The sequence below is a fragment of the Ranitomeya variabilis genome, chromosome 5 (genome assembly GCF_051348905.1).
Source record: "Ranitomeya variabilis isolate aRanVar5 chromosome 5, aRanVar5.hap1, whole genome shotgun sequence".
Taxonomy (NCBI): domain Eukaryota; kingdom Metazoa; phylum Chordata; class Amphibia; order Anura; family Dendrobatidae; genus Ranitomeya; species Ranitomeya variabilis.
Genome location: NC_135236.1, coordinates 392,135,863 through 392,157,253, shown reverse-complemented (window position 1 = coordinate 392,157,253; position 21,391 = coordinate 392,135,863). Strand labels below are relative to the sequence as shown.

Genomic DNA, 21,391 nt, shown 5'->3' with positions numbered 1-21,391 from the left:
GATTTTAGATGTTCAGACAGCCCATTTATCTACATACAAAACATTTATCCCACATGGTGTATATTAAAAGTAGAAACAGCAAGCATGACATAAATCATTCTCTCACAGAAGAAAATATACTGGTAATATCAATTACATAGCTAAGGCACTCAGTACAAAAGTTAATCTTATCTTCAGTAAAAGTGTTTTCTCAACCATGTTCTCCATGTACTCAACTTGTTTCTATGTAAAAGATGATATTTAACATTGATATTTTAGAGTGGATCTCACTAGCTCAAAAGAAATGCTATGCTGTGACTCACAGCACAATTCCATTTTTAATTTTAGATTTAAGTAAATTAACAATGTAGTCACCAGGTCAAGACCATTGAGATGATGTTGATCTACTTTAAGTTTTGCAGAGAACTTAGTCATAATGCCTGCTATTATAATAAGACAAAAACTGTTGAAAGTAATCTGACTGGTCTCTATGACCAACAGCTCTCCTCTTCTATGAACTATATTTTGAAACTCAATAAAACTTGTTAGTGTCTCTTGCAGGCCTAAAGTTAAAGATCACACATCTTTTTTGTATTTATTCATCATTACATTTTAAAAAATTACAAAAAGGAAAATTGGCCAATTCAAAAGTTTGGCCACCCTGAATGGTGCACTCCCTTTTCAGAGTATCACAGTTTGTAAATGCTTTTTGTAGCCAGAAAACTGTCTTTCAATTATTGTTGAAATTTCATTGAATCCATTATTTTATCTACTTGTGAAATGTCTCCCTCTTGCCGTTGGCTGCAACCCAAACCCAAAGCATGATTGAGCCACCCCCATGCTTAATGGTTAGCCAGACATTCTTTACCTGAAATTCTGTGCCCCTTTTTCTCCACACATACCTTCAATCATTGTGGCCAAAAAGATCTATTTTCATCTAATTGGTACACAGGACCTGTTTCCAAAATGCATCAGACTTGTCTACATGTTCTTTTGCATACTTCTTATGCTGATTTTTTTTTGGTGAGAATGCAGGAGAGGTTTTCTTCTGATGATTCTTCCATGAGGGCCATATTTGTTTAGGTGTCTCTGAACAGTAAAACAATGTACCACAACTACAGAGTCTGTCAAATCTTCCTGAATCTCTTTTGCAGTCAAGCTGGGGTTCTGATATGCCTCTATAGCAATTCTACAAGAAGCTCTCACTGAAATTTTGCTTGGTCTTCCAGACCTTATCCTGACCTCCGCTGTTCCTATTAACTACCATTTCTTAATTACATTTCAAACAGAAGAAAGGGCAACTTGAAAATGCTTTGCTATCTTAGATATAGTCATCTCCTACTTTGAGAGTCTCCACCATTTTCATTTTGCTAGCGCTAGTCAGCATCTTTGAAGATTGAAAAAACTCAAATGAAAATTTGAATACACATGCAGTTAGTATAGAATAGGATAGAATCACCTCTTGACAAAGACAGGCACCGAAATGTGTGTCGTGGTGGATGCTTCCTTGCCACACTCACCATTGACCCTTTTATACAAGTATAGTTAACATGAGATTATTGCTATTACTTCATTGGTATAGTCAAACGGCAACCCTAAATAACATTACACTCTCTACCCAACAGTCATGCTTTGTCCTGGGCATTTATACACATGCACTTCACTAAACCATATGTGCTGCTTATAGACGTATACCTATACTTTGTTTTTGACACTATCTTGGTCTATTGCAATACTCTGTGATTACACGCTTTCTGGATATTTGGACACTATCACATAAGTCTCTATATATATGCACTTGTTGCACTTTATAATAGCCTCACTATAATAATTGCGCATATTATTTTATTGTTATTTAATTCATTTGATTTATACCAGACAGTTTTTACATTAGGTACGCTACTCCCAAAGCGTTTCCTCTGATCCAGATTTTTCAAGAGAGTATGGAACCCATTGGTGGGGTTGTCTCCCTATATGGGTTCCATGCTCCCCTGAAGAATCTGGATCAGAGGAAATGCATTGGGAGTAGCGTATCTAACATGCCTATCATTGGTTGAGTGAACGGTCCCCATCCCGACTGACTTGGGGAGACTGTTCCATATTTTACATTACATGATGGCTACTTTGTTTCAATCCTCAATGGGGAATCACTTCCGTGATATATATTGAATATGCACGATGATATGGAGTCTTTAATTTTAAATCTATAGTCAATTTTGCCAGGATCTGAATGATTCCATTTGTTGGTCAGTACAGACTATTTATTACAATTGTTTTGTTTGTGAGGCACTGCACAATTTTGCACTGGAATTTTTGAGGAATTGTTTTAATACCTTTATTAAAGGTTAAGTTTTACTGCCATTTTGTTTTGATCTAGATCTTCAAGCATGTCCAAACTTTTACATCAACCAATTTTCCTTTTTGTAATTTTTAAAGTGTAAAAGATGAAAATATTTTTTTTGCTTAAAATACAAAGGAAATGTGTCATCTTTAACTTTAGACCTTTTAGAGATCATTTCATCTTCAACTTTCTTGATTGTTCACAATAACAGTAATTTTGACCACTGGTGCCCAAACCTTTACATGCCAATGAAAATGAAACATATTTATTGATAAACATCTCAGATTTTTACAGACAGATGTAAGCACTTAATCAATATATCACTAATATGTGGTCCTAACTCAAGTAACAATTAAGAAAGATGATAAGTATGTACCTCCACTAATATCCACCCAGTGTTTTTATGCGATATTCCTTTGTTTTGGAGTAACCTTGTTACTCTTTTCGAACAGCATTTTTATTTCTGCCTCTCTCCCAGTATAGCCAGTATAATGAGAAAAGGTAAAGGGCAAAACAAACTAGAAAATCAAAATGGTACATAAGACCAGCAAACACGACAAACATTATAAAGCAGAAGACTTTAGAGCTTACGTGACCCATGTTTATTGGCTCTGCGGCTATTGCGTCAGACAGAATCTGCTGGTCAGGACATGTGTGATCATGCTCAAAGTACTCTATATCCTGTAGCTCACTCTGTTGTTTTGCGTCTAGACATTGAGTATGCTCTTCATCCTCATGTTCGCTGATAAAAATAGATGGCCCCACATATCCCTCCATCATTTTATCCCGCACATTATCTATCTTTGCTGTGTCTTCTGTAATAACCAGTTGTGCAATATTAGTGAAATCTACATTCTCCTTTTCAATTGCAACATCCTCTTCTGTAATTACATCTAGAACTTGCCTCAGTGCTGTAATAGAATTGCTCGACTTGGTAATTGGAAAATCACTCTCTATTACTAAGTCTCCAACTAAGCCATCTGACCTGATTTCATAATGTTCAAATTCATTTTTTCCTCTGGAAATATATGTAGCACCCCCATTGTATATACTTTCTGTAGGTAAATGTGAAATATTACATTTTGTTAATGTAGTCTCCTCTGTTAAACTTTCAACCCTCTGGGTATCACCAGATACAATGTAATCAAGGTTGACCTCTATGTTCTTCCCTGATACTTTTTCTTTTGATTTCTCATCAGACCCCTGTTGTACTTTTACATTCTCACCAATATCGATATAGGAGCCTTTGCTACCCTGTCTATCTTGAGCACTTGTTTGACTTTGACCTTTTTCCTCTGTTATCTTAGCAATGATGACCTTGTGTCCCTGTGTCTGCTCACTTGGAAGAGTTCCCAGTATTGCATTCCATTCATGAAATGTGCTCTGGGTCACATTTTCTGCTGCAGCACAAGCTATTGATGGTGAGCACTCAATCACTGATGACTCTTTTTCCGAATTATAATCTGCATGTACAGCTTTATCTTTGTCATGAACAACCTGTATTTTCTTATGCACTTTAACACAGTCACTTTCTTGTGCTATACTATAATACTGTTTGTCCAATGAAGCTGATTTAATATCAACATCTGAGTCATTTCCCTTTGCAGTAGTAATGTATTCTTTGTCAAGTTCAATGGTATTTTCTACACTTTTTGCTTCTTGGCAAGAGGAAAGAGTAAGATTTGTATCTTGAGTTGATTCTTCTTGTACTTTGCACCTCTCTTGGTCATCTCTAAACAGAGAAGTACCACCTGAAGATGTAAAGCCACAAAACTTTTCACTTGGTTCTGTATTTTCCTTTTCAAGGACATTGCTACCAGAAGATTTACATTTATAGAAAAGATTTTGGAATTCTTCCTGCTGTGAAAACATGGGATGTTCTCTCTCTCTATGTTCTGCAGTTGCTGGCGGGAGCGTGTCATTGTCAATTGTTTCACTTTTACTTTTCTCACTTTGCTCATCTTTTATTCCCTTTGTGTCTTGAGTTGAAAAGTATGGTAAAGTAACTATGCTGTGGCTATAATTTGGATTGGCATTATCATCCAAAACTTCTGCTATGTCTGTTAACTGTGTGGTGTCAGCTCGTATATCAAATGGAGCTTCTGATATTTTGAGACAGCTGTCACTTATGAAGTCCTCACTTTGCTCTACAGTTGATGACCACTGACATGGTTCCTGGTTTAATATCTCATCTAAAGTCACTGGTGAGATTTTTTCCTGTTCAATTAACTCTGAGCCATGTAAATATAATTCTGTTTCTTCACTTTCATCTAAATATTCCTGTGTTCTTGTGAGCTCTTTGTAATGTCCAGAATAATCATCGCTGCTTAACAAAGAGATGAAGTCTTCAGTCTCCTTAGATGCATTGACCTCAGTGGTTGGAAGATATTCTTCACTGTGATCACATTCTTTCGGCTGTTGTGAATTATAGTCTGATATGCCAGTAGAAGTATTATTCAGATATTGAATTTCTTCATCCAGTTGTTGATCAGCTGTTGAAATGGAGTTTTCCGGAAATCCAGTGTTGAATTTTTCATCAGAAGAAGTAATTCTGGCCTTCATCAGTCGCTGACTTAGCTGGGATGAAATGAAAATACAAAGCATTAAATTAAAACGATCAGTAAATATTTTTCTTTATAAAAATTCACCTATAGAAGCAAACAAAATCATGTTTAAGATATATAGGATAATCTGAATTTCTAAACAGATGGAACCATGCTCCTGTAATTTCCAAAGTGGGGTAACAATCAAGCAGTTAGACACATTTTATCTTTTAGGATGCAACGGTTATGTCAGGGTAGTACATATATCTCCTCATTCATCGTTCTTCATTGACCTATGCATAACAAGCGAGTTAATATTTATCAGTAAATCTTCATAAGGAGTAAATCACCTAGATTCATACCTGTCATTATATCCTAGACACTGTTGCCCATGGTGCGTGTAGGAGAAGTTTTGCAGCTCATGCGAGTAAGGGCTGCATTTGCCTGGGCTTGAAAGCTGAGGGAATCGAATGCACTTGGCTTAATTCAATACAGACTGTAGCAGTATTAAAGTACGGTATGTGTTAATCTAAACCTTCATGCATACATACTTATTTTACAAAATCATTAAAAAATTGTCTTTTTTAATTATTAAAGGGGTTGCCCACTACCCATTGTCCCATAGGACAACCCATTCTTCAACTAAATGTGTATCCCTGATGAAATAAAAGCTATACTCACAGTTCCCGCGGTGTTGGCACTCATGGTCCCAGGGCTCTCGTGCGGTGTTGTGACATGTGACACCAGTGCCCAATCAGCGCTGGCATCACTATCACCATCTGTGTACGGGTTGAACATGAAGAGGAAGTCAAAGAGCAGCTGCAGCCCAGACTTCCCCTTCATGTTCAGTCCATATGTAGGCAGGGACATTGATGCCTGCACTGATGAGGTGATGGGGTCACTTGTCACAACACTGCATGAGAGTCCCATGGAGAGAGACTGCCGACACCTCAGGAGATGCGTCAGCACCACAGGTGAGTATAGATTTTTTTATTTTATCTGGGTCAAATATTTAGATCAAGAAGGAGCTGTCCTAGTAGTGGACAATCCCTTTAAGTAAATGTTTTTAATAAAAAAATATTTTCAATAACTCACATATGAACTTATACTTGTATTGTTTGTATATTGAAGCAGTACACAATACAAACTCTCAAGAGCTCTCTCACTCTGTAGCAAGTTTATATATCAGAATCATACAACCTTTCTAACATGAGTTTTCAAGGTTCATCAGGTTTAAATGGAATTGGTCACAAGACATTGACACCTAATCTGAGAGCAGCAAAACGTAGCGACAGAGACCCTGATTCCAGTGATGTATCACTTACTGGGCTGCTTAATGTAGTTTTGACAAAATAACTGTTTTATTTGCAGGGGATATTCACTGCAGGACTAGTAAACCTGCTACCAGGTAGTCAGGCATATTCATGAGCTCTGTATAACCCCACCCCTACCACTGATCGGCAGCTTTCTGTGTACACTAATCACGAGCAGAGACCTGCCAATCAGTGGTGTGGGTGAGGTTATACAGAACTCAAAATGTAGACATCTGGTAGATCTGCAGCTGATACAACAGTGATATTATAAAAATGACAGCAAGCATCTCAGTAAGTGATGCATTCCTGGAATCAGCATTTCTCTACCCCTAAATGATGCTGCACTCAGAAGGAGTATCCAAAACCTTGTGACTGATTGCATTTAAAGTGAACCTGACAGTTCCTTGGGTCCTCCAAATTGCCACCACATGTGCATTGCTACCATTGTACCCCTCCTAACAACCTAATTTTATTGTTTTATTGATTTCTTCAAATTACAAAAATCTGTAGTATAAGTGCAGTAGTGATATGCTAATTAATTGTGGGGGTGTTGTTTTCCACAGAGTAATCATCCCACAAATGATTATCACATCCCTATGAGTATGGGTAATATGATTTACAAGAGTGGCTTCACTGCCACCTCTTTCCAAATCTCTACCTCCCTGTCAATGCGCAGTATTCTGAGTGTATGAACCCCGGCTTCATTGTAGCACTGCACATGCCTAGGAAGGCAGAGGGGATGAACAACATAGCCAGCCACGAGATTTGAAAAGCTGGACGTAATTGCTGGCTGAGTCTAACATCACCACTGCCTGTCTGGGCATGTGCAATGCACAAATACGGCTGCGGTGTGTACACTTGGCTTACTGCGCATTGTCAGGGAGGTGGTGATGAAGCAATTGCAAATTGTCTTACGCTCACAGGGGTATGGTAACTTGATTAGCAGGTGTTTCATCAGGGAAAACAGCACCACCAAGATTATTCACCCAATAATTATCATATTACAGTTATAAAATTGATTTTTGACATATGCAGAAATCAATACGGCCATGAAATGGTCCGGTTAGGAAGGATATAATAGTATCAATAAATATATAGTGGTGATTTGGTGGCCTTGGAAAGCTGTCCACATCTCTTTAAGAAATATACTTAACATTTTAATCAGTTTGTATTGTGCAGTATGATGATACAACTGCTTTAGCACTTCGATGTAGGGTACAGAAGATAGCGTTGAATATAATACAGGAAAATACTAATTTCTAACTTAAATTAATACACCAGTGAGTGTTCCTGAATCTTTATAAACAAACAGTTTTTCTTTCTTTTTCTGTTCTGCTCCTGATGCTGTTTGTATTTTGCCGTAGTAAGCTGATAATCCTTATCAATCATTTTAGTACCCATAGGATCAAAATCTTCCAGTCATAAAAAGTCAGTGTTTAGCTTTTATCTGTACCTCCCACTGGGTGCCTAGCACCCCATAACAATCTTCTGCTGTGCCATTCATTCTACAAACATGTGCCTGATTAAATCTGTCAAGACTAATATAAGATCTTGTAAGCCAATACAAGTATTGGTGATCCATAGGTTGCAGATCACAGTTTAAAAGGTAATGTGAGGGTATGGCCACTTACTAAAGACTATAGGGCAAATGGAGATAGAGCTGAGTCCACAGCTCTTAAGAGATAGAGACTTTTTCCAGCACAGACCACAAGTTGCATCGATATTGTGTTTTATTAGATACTGTATATACTTGCTGTGATTTATTAGATATTTTCTTGCTCATCAGTTCATCCTCCGCAATCAATGTTTACATTCAGTGAAGTAAGCAGAGGAAGAGGAGCAGGCTAGATCTTATGTAAACCAAAAGGCCAGACAGTAGATTGCTAAAGGTACAGTGGGTACGGAAAGCATTCATACCCCTTTAAATTTTTCAGTCTTTGTTTCATTGCAGCCATTTGGTAAATTCAAAAAAGTTCATTTTTTTCTCATTAATGTACACTCTGCACCCCATCTTGACTGAAAAAAACAGAAATGTAGATATTTTTGCAAATTTATTAAAAAGTAAAAACTGAAATATCACATGGTCATAAGTAGTGATGAGCGAGTGTACTCGTTACTCGAGATTTCCTGAGCATGCTCGGGTATCCCAGTATTTTTAAGTGCTCAGAGATTTAGTTTTCTTCGTCGCAGCTGAATGATTTACAGCTACTAGCCAGCATAAGTACATGTGGGGGTTGCCTGGTTGCTAGGGAATCCCCACATGTAATCAACTGGCTAACAGATGTAAATCATACAACTGATTCAAGGAAAACTAAATCTCCAAGCACTTAAAAATACTTCGAGGACACCCGAGCATGCTCAGGAAATCTCGAGTAACGAGTATATTCGCTCATCACTAGTCATAAGTATTCAGACCCTTTGCTCAGATACTCATATTTAAGCCACATGCTGTCCATTTCCTTGTGATCTCCTTGAGATGGTTCTACTCCTTCATTGGAGTCCAGCTGTGTTTAATTAAACTGATAGGACTTGATTTGGAAAGGCACACCCCTGTCTATATAAGACCTCACAGCTCACAGTGCATGTCAGACCAAATGAGAATCATGAGGTCAAAGGAACTGGCCAAGGAGCTCAGAGAAAGAATTGTGGCAAGGCACAGATCTGGCCAAGGTTACAACAGAATTTCTGCAGTACTTAAGGTTCCTAATAGCACAGTGGCCTCCATAATCCTTAAATGGAAGAAGTTTGGGACCACTAGACGGCTTCCTAAACCTGGCCATCCAGCCAAGCGATATCCAGATGTTTACAGAGAGCTCACCAGAATCTGGAAGTGAACTTTGAACCTCGATCGGACACTATGTGACTAGGAAATATGTGCAGGCAAAAAATATGTTTAATGAAGCTGTCAGCCAGTTCAGGAGCAGACGGAAGAGCAGACAACGGGGTAAAATGCACTATTTTGGAGAAGTGATCCACGACTGCCCAGATGACGGTGCAACCCTCAGATATTAGCAAATCTGTAATGAAGTCCATTGCTATGTGCTGCCATGGACCAGACGGCATGGGTAACAACAGGAGAGAACCAGTAGGAAGTTGTCTGGGATCCTTTTTGCGGGCACAAATCGGACAGGCAGCTACATAAGCATAAATCTCCCTCCTCATGGATGGCGAGATATCAATTGTAGTGTCTTCTATTGTCCCACGTGACCAGTCACCTTGGACGAGTTGCCCCATGACAAAACTCGCTCCTTCTTGGATTCAGCCACAAGAGTTTTATCCTGGGGGAATTCGCGACAGGCTGACTGGAGCAACAGTAACCATCTTGGATGGTTCAATGATAAATTGAGGATCCTTCTCTTGGTCCCCAGACATAAATGAGCGAGAGAGGGCATCGGCTCTGACATTCTTGCCACCGGACCTGAAATGTAATAAAAAGTTAAAGTGGACAAAAAACAAAGACCACCTGGCTTGGCGTGGGATTAAGTCTCTAGGTGAACTGAAGGTACACCAGGTTCTTATGGCCTGTGTAGATAATCTCAAGGTAGCCTGCACCCTCCAGCAGGTATTGCCACTCCTCCAAAGCCATCTTGATGGCGAGTAACTCCCGGTTACCAATGGAGTAGTTGTGCCCTGGAGCAGAGAAGGCCTTAGAGAAGAAACCGCAGGACATGAAGTTACCCTAGGAAGATTTCTGAGTGAGCACAGCTCCAGCCCCTAAAGAGGATACCTCCACCTCTTGGAAGAGCTGTTTGTTCAAATCCAGATGATGCAGAACGGGAGGGGTGTAGAAGAACAATTTAAGAGAGTGGAAGGCCTTGTCAGACTTGGAGGACCAGTTCTTTGGATCAGCTCCTTTTTGGGTCATGGCAGAGATTGGAGCTGTCAAAGTGGAGAAGTGAGGAATGAATTGTCGATAATAGTTAGCAAAGTGAAAGAATATCTGCATTGCTTTGACTCCAACAGGCAGCGGCCATTTAAGGATGGAACAGACTTTTTCAGGATCCACTTTGAGTCTGGTAGCAGAGATAAAGTAACACAAGAAGGGAAGGGTGAACTGTTTCTCATACTTGGCGTAGAGTCGATTCTCTCTTAGATGCTGAAGAACTTGCCAAACTGGTCGTCTGTGGGAGGCCAGATCTGGGGAAAATGCGAAATATAATCCAGGTACACAACAACGCAGGAATAAAGCATGTCCCGGAATATATCATTGATGAACTCTTGAAAAACTGCCAATGCTTTACTAAGACCGAAGGGCATCACTCGGTATTCATAATATTCGTCTATGGTGCTGAAAGCCATCTTCCATTCGTCTCAACGACGAATGTGGATTAGATTGTAGGCACCCCTTAAATCTAATTTGGTGAATATCCTGGCACCTCTTAATCGGTCAAACAACCCAGGGATCAATGGGATAGGGTATTAATTTTTCATTGTGATCTGGTTGAGTCCCCAATAATCTATACAGAGTCAGAGTGATCCGTCTTTCTTTTTAATGAAAAAAAACCTGGCCCCAGCAGGAGAGGATGACTTCTGAATGAACCCCTTGGCCAAATTTTTCAGAAAGTAATCCGACATAGCCTGAGTCTCAGCTGAGGACAGAAGATAAATTTGACCTCTAGGGGACATAGATCTGGGAATTAAGTCAATTCGGCAGTCATACAGTCTGTGGGGTGGCAAAGTCTCTGCTAAAGTTTTTGTCAAATACATCAGCTAAGAACCAAAGGACAGCAAATTGGACAGCAATGCTGGAGTAGATGGGACTTTAGCTAGATGTACTGGAGTCAGACACTTCTCATGACAGGAATGTCCTCAGAGGAGCATCTCTCCAGTTGCCCAGTCCAACACAGGTTCGTGTTGTCGTAGCCATGGTAGACCTAAGAGAAAAGAGTGAGACATGTGGGAAAGAATATAGAAGACTATCTTCTCAGTATGAAGCATCCCAATACGGAACTCAAGTGGCTCAGTGACCAGACAAAATGTCTCTCGAAGAATTCTCCGATCAACAGATGTTATAGCCAGAGGGTCTGGGAGCAGAAGAACTATAATTTTCAAGCGATCCACTACAGCCTGGAGGATAAAATTCCCTGTTACCCCGGAATCCAAGTATGCAGTCTTAATAAACTGAGATTCACCAGTTGTCATGACCACAGTAAATGTCAGGGGTAGAGAGGTGTCTTTTCCATCTAGGGTGGCCTCTCTTACTGACCCTAGATGCTGGAGTTTCCTGGCTTCACTGTACAGGTGCGAATGAAGTGTCCTACGTCTCCACAATAGAGGCACAGGCCTTTAGCATGGCGATTCCTCTGTAGCTGACGGGCAAGGGCAAAGCTGTTGACCTGCATGGGTTCTGCTGAGGCCTCGACAAGGATGAATGTTGGAATAAGCGGCTTTTGAAAGGACTGGGCCAGGCACCGCGATCATCTTTCACGTGCCACCTCATGAGCATGCTCTTGGAAATGAAGGTCTATGCGGATGGCGAGGGAGGGGGTCAAAATTAGTTAGTAGGTCTTGACCAGCTAGCTCATCCCTAATGTTTCTGGAAACCCAATCCCAGAATGTCACCACCAAAGCTTCATTATTCCATCCGAGTTCGGATGCCAGAGTATGGAAGCATAACGCACATTGTCCCACAGAAAAGTTGGACTGATGAAAACGAAGAAGAGCGGAAGCTGGAGAGGTAGTTCCTCCGGGTTCATCGAATACTTTGTTGAAAGCCTCCAAGAATACGGTCAATTTGGAGATGATTAGTGATGGGCGAGCACTAAAATGCTCGGGTGCTCGTTGCTCGGATCGAGCAAATTGGAATACTCGGGTACTCGGCCAGAACAACGAGCCCAATGTAAGTCTATGGGAGAACAGAGTATTTTTACCGTGATCCCCCTGGGGGTCCTTTTAAGGTCTAAAAACTTCTGAAAATGATGGAAATACTGCTCAAGAGACACAGGGACATCATGGGGATCGCCCCTGGAAGCATTCCTGACTCCTAGTTCACAGCCTTAATCATTTTTTTCCGAGATTTATGCCATTTTTCCCAGTGCCACAAAAAACACAAGAAAACTAAACCAAAATGGGTTTTACTTGGAAATATCTCAAGGTACATCCTTTGCAGGTTAATGACTTGCCTGTAAGGCCAAATATTTAAGCCCAGACGGAAAAGGCACGTGCCTTCCTCAGGGTCTCAGCTCCCCGGTCCTCCATTACGGACACCATATCTATATGAGACATTGCCATTCAAGAAGGACATTTAATCTCTTGAAAAAGGCGTTTTAAGCCGAAACGTTGAGAAAAGAATTGTATGTGTCCAAATCAAGTGTACTGAAGATATATGCATTTTTGAAACCCCTTTTCTTACCACAATGGAAAATAAACTGTGAAATCTTGAAATTCATTATTTAAAGTGTGCCGGAGTCATTTTTCATATATTCCTATTTTTCTCCTGAGCACCTTGACTCATTATAGTGAGCACCTTCTGCATCGTGATACAAAGAAATGTAATGACCAATTCCCCAATGTGTTGTCCTTTTTGGACTTAAAAATATAGTGCCATCACAGCCCACTTGCCCAAAATTCACCAGCCTATAACAGTACTGAGCACGTGAACCCTGGTCATGTCATCGGAGATAAGGAAGAGACATTGCAGGAGACAGAGTTAAGAATTAGGGCAAATGTAGTGGTGTGGGTCTCTGAGACTTTTAATGCAGTGCATGATCTGCCAAACAATTCCCCAATGGGGGTACCTTTTTTAAAAATACACTAGTCCATCGCATGCCCCTAGCCCAAACTTCAACGGCCTATAAGAGTACTGAGCACGTTCACCCTGGTGATCTAGTGGCAGGCACATTTAAGATTGCAGGAGACCGAGTTAAGAAGTAGGCCCAAAGTAATTCATGGCCAATTCCCCAATGTGGGGTCCATTTTAAAAAAAATAAAAGAGTGCCATCACAGGCCCCTTGGCCAACATGCACCATACAGAGTACGTTCACCCTGGTGATCTAGTGGCAGGTACATTTTAGATTGCAGGAGACCGAGTTAAGAAGTTGGCCCAATGTAATGTCATGCCCAATTCCCCAATGTAAATCCTTTTTTTTAAATAAAAGAGTGCCATCACATGCCCCTTGGTCACAATGCACCATACAGACCACGTTCACCCTGGTGATCTACTGGCAGGTACAGGTCAGATTGCAGGAGACAGAGTTAAAAAGTTGGCCCAATCTAATGTCATGCCGAATTCCCCAATCTAAAATGCTTTTTTTTTTAAATAAAAGAGTGCCATCACAGCCCCCTTGGCAAAAACGCACCGTACAGAGTACGTTCACCCTGGTGATCTAGTGGCAGGTACATTTTAGATTGCAGGAGACCGAGTTAAGAAGTTTGCCCAATGTAATGTCATGCCCAATTCCCCAATGTAAATCCTTTTTTTAAAATAAAAGAGTGCCATCACATGCCCCTTGGTCACAATGCACCATACAGACCACGTTCACCCTGGTGATCTACTGGCAGGTACAGGTCAGATTGCAGGAGACAGAGTTAAAAAGTTGGCCCAATCTAATGTCATGCCGAATTCCCCAATGTAAAATCCTTTTTTTTTTAAATAAAAGAGTGCCATCACAGCCCCCTTGGCAAAAACGCACCGTACAGAGCACGTTCACCCTGGTGATCTAGTGGCAGGTACATTTTAGATTGCAGGAGACCGAGTTAAGAAGTAGGCCCAAAGTAATTCATGGCCAATTCCCCAATGTGGGGTCCATTTTAAAAAAAATAAAAGAGTGCCATCACAGGCCCCTTGGCCAACATGCACCATACAGAGCACGTTCACCCTGGAGATCTACTGGCAGGTACAGGACAGATTGCAGGAGACCGAGTTAAGAAGTCAGCCCAATGTAATGTCATGCCCTATTCCCCAATGTAAAATCCTTATTTTAAAAATAAAAGAGTGCCATCACATGCCCCTTGAACAAAATGCACAGTACAGAGCACGTTCACCCTTGTGATCTAGTGGCAGGTACATTTTAGATTGCAGGAGACCGAGTTAAGAAGTAGGCCCAATGTTATGTCATGCCCAATTCCCCAATGTAAAATCCTTTTTTTTTTTAATAAAAGAGTGCCATTACATGCCCCTGTGCCACAATGCACCGTACAGACCACGTTCACCCTGGTGATCTACTGGCAGGTACAAGTCAGATTGCAGGAGACAGAGTTAAAAAGTCGGCCCAATCTAATGTCATGCCCAATTCCCCAATGTAAAATCCTTTTTTTTTTAAATATAAGAGTGCCATCACAGGCCCCTTTGCCAAAACGCAACGTACAGAGGACATCCACCCTGTTGATCTAGTGGCAAGTACATTTAAGATTGCAGGAGACTGAGTTAAGAAGTAGGCCCAAAGTAATGTCATGCCCAGTTCCCCAATTTGGGGTCCATTTTTTTAAAAATAAGAGTGCCATCACAGGCCCCTTGGCCAACATGCACCGTACAGTGCACGTTCACCCTGGTGATCTAGTGTAAGGTATGGCAGGTACATTTTAGATTGCAGGAGACCGTGTTAAGAAGTAGGCCCAATTTAATGTCATGCCCAATTCCCCAATGTAAAATCCTTTTTTTTTTAAATAATAGAGTTCCATCACAGGCCCCTTGGCCAACATGCACCGTACAGACCACGTTCACCCTGGTGATCTACTGGCAGTTACAGGTCAGATTGCAGGAGACAGAGTTAAGAAGTCGGCCCATTGTAATGTCATGCCCAATTCCCCAATGTGGGGTCCATTTTTAAAAAAATTAAAAGAGTGCCATCACAGCCCCCTTGGCCAAAATGCACCGAACAGAGCACGTTCACTTTGGTGATCTAGTGGCAGGTACATTTTAGATTGCAGGAGACAGAGTTAAGAAATAGGCCCAATGTAATGTCCTGCCCAATTCCCCATGTGGGGTCCATTTTTAAAAAAGTAAAAGCATGCCATCACAGCCCCCTTGGCCAAAATGCACCGTACAGAGCACGTTCACCCTAGTGATCTAGTGGCAGGTACATTTTAGATGGCAGGAGACAGAGTTAAGAAGTAGGCCCAATGTAATGTCATGCCCAATTCCCCAATGTAAAATCCTTTTTTTTTAAATAAAAGAGTGCCATCACAGCCCCTTTGGCCAAAATGCACCGAACAGAGCACGTTCACCCTAGTGATCTAGTGGCAGGTACATTTTAGATTGCAGGAGACAGAGTTAAGTAGTAGGCCCAAATAAATGTCTTGCCCAATTCCCCAATGTAAAATCCTTTTTTTTAAATAAGAGTGGCATTACAGCCCCGTTGGCCAAAATGCACCGTACAGAGCACGTTGACCCTGGTGATCTAGTGGCAGGTATAGGACAGATTGCAGGAGACCGAGTTAAGAATTAGGCCCAAAGAAATGTCATGCCCACTTCCCCAATGTGTTGCCCTTTTTGGACTTAAAAATATAGTGCCATCACAGCACACTTGCCCAAAAGTCACCAGCCCATAACAGTACTGAGCACGTGCACCCTGGTCATCTAGTGGCAGTTAAAGGACACATTGCAGGAGACAGACTTAATAAGTAGGCCCAATGAAATGCAATGCCCAATTCCCCAATGTGGGGTCCTGTTTTTACAAAATAAATGAGTGCCATCACAGCCCCCTTGGCCAAAATGCACAGTACAGAGCACATACTGTACACCCTGGTGATCTAGTGCAGGTACATTTTAGATTGCAGAAGACAGAGTTAAGAAGTAGGCCCAATGTGATGTCATGCCCAATTCCCCAATGTAAAATCCTTTTCTTTTTTTGTTATCTAGTGGCAAGTGCATTTTAGATTGCAGGAGACAGTGGTAAGAAGTAGGCCCTAAGTAATGTCATGCCCAATTACCAAATGTGGGGTCCATTTTTTAAAACATAAAAGAGTGCCATCACAGGCCCCTTGGCCAACATGCACCGTACAGAGCACGTTCACCCTGGAGATCTACTGGCAGGTACAGGACAGATTGCAGGAGACCAAGTTAAGAAGTCAGCCTAATGTAATGTCATGCCCAATTCCCCAATGTGTTGTCCTTTTTTACAAAATAAGAGTGCCATCACAGCCTCCTTGGCCAACATGCACCGTACAGAGCACGTTTACCCTGGTTACCTACTGTCAGGAACAGGACAGATTGCAGGAGACCGAGTTAAGAAGCCGGCCCAATGTAATGTCATGCCCAATTTCCCAATGTAAAATCCTTATTTTAAAAAATAAAAGAGTGCCATCACATGCCCCTTGGACAAAATGCATAGTACAGAGCACGTTCACCCTGGTGATCTAGTGGCAGGTACAGGACAGATTGCAGGAGACCGAGTTAAGAAGTAGGCCCAAAGAAATGTCACGCCCAATTCCCCAATGTGTTGTCCTTTTTGGACTTAAAAATATAGCGCCATCACAGCACACTTGGCCAAAAATCACCGGCCCATAACAGTACTGAGCACGTGCACCCTGGTCATCTAGTGGCAGTTAAAGGACACATTGCAGGAGACAGACTTAAGAAGTAGGCCCAATGAAATGTAATGCCCAATTCACCAATGTGGGGTCCTATTTTTACAAAATAAAAGAGTGCCTTCACAGCCCTCGTGCCCCAAAATCACCGGCCTATAACCGTACTGAGCATGTTCACCCTGGTCATCTAGTGGTTCTGGATGATGAGGATAAGGAGGAGGAGAACAACAAACAGGTCAGATGTGGAAGCGTATACCAATGTGTGGTTGTGAAGAGGTGCATGAGAATACACCTCCCCAAAAGAGAGAATGTATTTATGGTTATGTTTCACTGGCTTCACTTGGTGGTGTACAGAAGTCTTTCCCAATCCTGGCCTTGTTCATTTTTATAAGAGTCAGCCTGTCAGCATTTTCAGTTGACAGATGGATGAGCTTATCTGTGATTATTCCACCAGCAGCACTAAAAACCCGCTCTGACAGAACACTAGCAGCAGGGGCAGGCCAGGACCTCCAAGGCGTAGAGAGCCAGTTCATGCCACGTGTCCAGCTTGGATACCCAATAATTAAAAGGCACAGAGGAATCACGGAGGACGTTTGTACGATCTGCAAGGTACTCACTCACCATATTCCCAAACATTGCACGTCTTGTGACAGCACCCCCTACCTCTATGCCGCCACGATGGTGTGGGTCTGAGAAAACTGTCCCAGAACTTGGCCATTGTTTCCCTGCCTGAGCTGGATTGTACCTTTGTCTCTCTGGCTTGGAGTTCTTGGTTGTACAAAAAACTTTGACGTCTGCTGCCAGCGTTCTCACATGGGAATTTTCTAAGTAATTCTGCTACAAGGGCCCTGTGGTACTGCAACATTTTAGTACACCTCTCTGCCTCAGGCAGAAGAGATTGAAAGTTATCCTTGTAGCGTGGGTCTAGAAGTGTCACCAACCAGTAAGGAGTGTCACCCAAAATTTTGATAATCCGAGGGTCACGTGAAATGCAGCGCACCATAAAGTCAGCCATGCGTGCCAGACTGTTAACAGGCACGACTTCCGTGTTCTCACCAACAGGATGACTGACCATGCTGTCCTCCTCCTCCTCATCCTCATCCTCCTCCCTGTCCTCAGGCCATCCCCGCTGAACAGAAGCTAATACAGACGTGTTTGTAGTACCGTCTATAGTGCATGAAAGTAGCTCCTGTTCTTCCTCCTCCTCCTTCTCATTGCCTACCAATCCACTTTGAGAAGACATGAGACTGGGCTGAGTGTAATCCCCCTGTATGTTTCCTCGCTCCATGTTCTCATGCTCCGCCTGCAAAGCATCCTCTTTGATTGTGAGCAGAGAGTTTTTCAGAATGCTGAGAAGCGGGATGGTGATGCTAATTATGGCGTCATCGCCGCTCACCATCTTGGTGCAGTCCTCAAAGTTTTGGAGGATGTTACATATATATGACATCCATGTCCACTCCTGAGGTCTCATGTGTAGAGAAAAACCAAAAACAAATAATATAGGGGTATACTTAGTCTATAAACCAAAAAAGAAAAACAACCCTTAAAAAATATATCTTTAATTAACCATATTAAAATTCTATATATAAATAATAATAACCAACACCAAAACCTAAGATCAGAGCGGGGTATTGATACAGCAGAAAATATGCCAGGGAGTCATAATATGGAACAAACAGTCCTAATTTTATCCCTAATTGCTTCCTATTGGACTGTACCTTCCTGGCAGTGGAGGTTGGCTCCCTAAATTCGGCATGGCGCCCCCACTCCGCATCGGCTGTCCCTTCAGGCCCTATACTGACCCTCACCACTACCAAAGCCCAAATTCCAACACCATACACACAACCACAAATACTTGGTACGACTAAAAAAACTAATTAAGTATGTTTGCACAAGATACAATAATATTGCACTAAAACCTAATGCACTTGTGTCCACTTTTTATCCAGGACTGTTCCCTTAGCTCACCCTTTATTCAAATCAGGATGTATATATAGTCACCTAGGTTGTCAGGGGCATAGAGAGGGAGCAAATAGGCCTCCAAAATTCAACTTTTTGGGAAAAGAAACAAAGTGCTCTTGTGCTCATAAACTATTTGCATTCTACTGCCATAATTGGCTGCATAGTTAAGTCACCACGACCAAGTAATACATTTATAGCAAGCTAGAAGGAAACATCACATATATAGTTTCACTAGTCTCTCATGGCCACAGCACAACATATTGTCATATTAGATATATCACTTCCATAGAGAAACAAAAGCATGCTACTGGAACCATAATAAGTTACTTATCTGAATAGTATGACATGATTTGTCCAATGTCTACGTCCCTACGCATTTCACCCCCTCCTAGTATAGGGGCTCATCAGGGGACAATGTTTAGGATCAAGCCATAATGGCATCATAGTGGTCATCATCCGTGTGCATGGTGTTGGGTGTCATGGTTCCCAATGGCAGGGACATAGGCAAAAACAGGACTAGCTCTAGGAAGATGGAATCTAAGCTGACCGCGATGCTGAACCTCACGCACAACTACCAGTGGCCGGGGAACGTACCTGCGTTTTATCCCTAGACGTCTCGCACCAGCCGGAGATCTAGCTACCCCTAGTAGAGGAAACACAGACCTGGCTTGCCTCCAGAGAAAACCCCAAAGTGATAGTAGCCCCCAACATATAATGACGGTTAGTTAAGAGGAAAACACATACGCAGGATGAATACAGGTTCAGCAAAGAGAGGCCCACTAACTAGATAGCAGAAAATACAAAAGTGGGCTTCGCGGTCAACTCAAAACCCTACAAAATACCATCCTGAAATGACTTTAAACTCCGGTATCAACTCATGACACCGGAGTGGTCATTTCAGTTCACTAGAGCTTCCAGCAGCAAGATTCATATAAATGCACGCTGGACAAAAGGTACAACTGATCCAAATGAACGCTGGACAAAACTTTCACAAAAGGTACAGATGATCCAACTTATCTGAATCAGCAGACTTGGAGCAGGTAGCAAGTAACAGAGGAGCTCTGGTAACATTGATAGCCGGCAAGTAAATGACTGAGAAGCCAGACTATATAGGAAACTCCCATTTCCTGATGGGAACAGGTGCACTGGAGATAAAAGACAGAAGTCAACCAGTACCACCAGTAGCCACCAGAGGGAGCCCACAAACAGAATTCACAACAGTACCCCCCCCTTGAGGAGGGGGCACCGAACCCTCATGAGAACCACCAGGGCGATCTGGATGAGCCCTATGAAAGGCGCGAACCAAATCAGAGGCATGAACATCAGAGGCAGTCACCCAAGAATTATCTTCCTGACCGTATCCCTTCCATTTAACCAAATATTGAAGTCTCCGTCTGGAAATGCGAGAGTCCAAAATCTTCTCCACAACATACTCCAATTCACCCTGCACCAGCACAGGGGCAGGAGGCTCAACAGAAGGAACCACCGGTACCTCGTACCTCCGCAACAAAGACCGATGGAAGACATTATGAATAGTGAAAGATGCTGGTAGGTCCAAACGAAACGATACAAGATTAAGAATCTCCAAAATCTTATAAGGACCTATGAACCGAGGTTTAAACTTAGGAGAAGAGACCTTCATAGGGACAAAACAAGAAGATAACCACACCAAGTCCCCAACGTGAAGACGATTACCAGCACGACGACGACGATTAGCAAACTGCTGAGTCTTCTCCTGGGACAACTTCAAGTTGTCCACCACATGACTCCAAATCCGGTGCAGTCTATCCACCATCGTGTCCACTCCAGGGCAATCCGAAGATTCCACCTGGCCAGATGAAAAACGAGGGTGAAACCCCGAATTGCAAAAGAAAGGGGAAACCAGAGTGGCAGAACTAGCCCGATTATTGAGGGCAAACTCTGCCAACGGCAAAAAGGCGACCCAGTCATCCTGATCAGCAGACACAAAACACCTCAAATAAGTCTCCAAGGTCTGATTAGTTCGCTCCGTCTGGCCATTCGTCTGAGGGTGGAATGCAGACGAAAAAGACAAATCAATGCCCATCCTGGCACAGAACGCCCGCCAAAATCTAGACACAAATTGGGATCCCCTGTAAGAAACGATGTTTTCCGGGATACCATGTAAACGAACCACATTCTGAAAAAATAGAGGAACCAACTCAGATGCAGAAGGCAACTTGGGCAAGGGTACCAAATGAACCATTTTAGAAAAACGGTCACACACCACCCAGATGACGGTCATTTTCTGAGAAACCGGAAGATCCGAAATAAAGTCCATAGAGATGTGCGTCCAAGGCCTCTTCGGAATAGGCAAGGGCAACAACAATCCACTAGCCCGAGAACAGCAAGGCTTGGCCCGAGCACAAACATCACAAGACTGCACAAAAGTACGCACATCCCGAGACAGGGAAGGCCACCAGAAGGACCTGGCCACCAAATCTCTGGTACCAAAGATTCCAGGGTGGCCTGCCAACACAGAAGAATGAACTTCCAAGATGACTCTACTGGTCCACTCATCTGGAACAAACAGTCTCCCAGGCGGACAACGATCAGGCCTATCCGCCTGAAACTCCTGCAAAGCACGTCGCAAGTCTGGAGAGACAGCCGACAATATCACCCCCTCCTTAAGGATACCCGTAGGCTCAGAATCACCAGGGGAGTCAGGCTCAAAACTCCTAGAAAGGGCATCTGCCTTCACATTTTTTGAACCTGGTAAATATGAGACCACGAAATTAAACCGGGAGAAAAACAACGACCAGCGCGCC

General features: G+C 42.3%; 1 protein-coding gene across 1 annotated transcript in view; it reads right to left on the bottom strand.

Moving 5' to 3' along the window:
* Positions 1-298: 298 nt before the first annotated feature.
* PPP1R3A (protein phosphatase 1 regulatory subunit 3A) overlaps positions 299-21,391 on the bottom strand; it is a 209,052-nt gene continuing 187,959 nt past the window's right edge. The window contains exon 4 of the mRNA XM_077265052.1: positions 299-4,897. Coding sequence (XP_077121167.1) covers positions 2,756-4,897 — 2,142 coding nt within the window. The 3' untranslated portion in view covers positions 299-2,755. The remainder of the gene's footprint in view (positions 4,898-21,391) is intronic.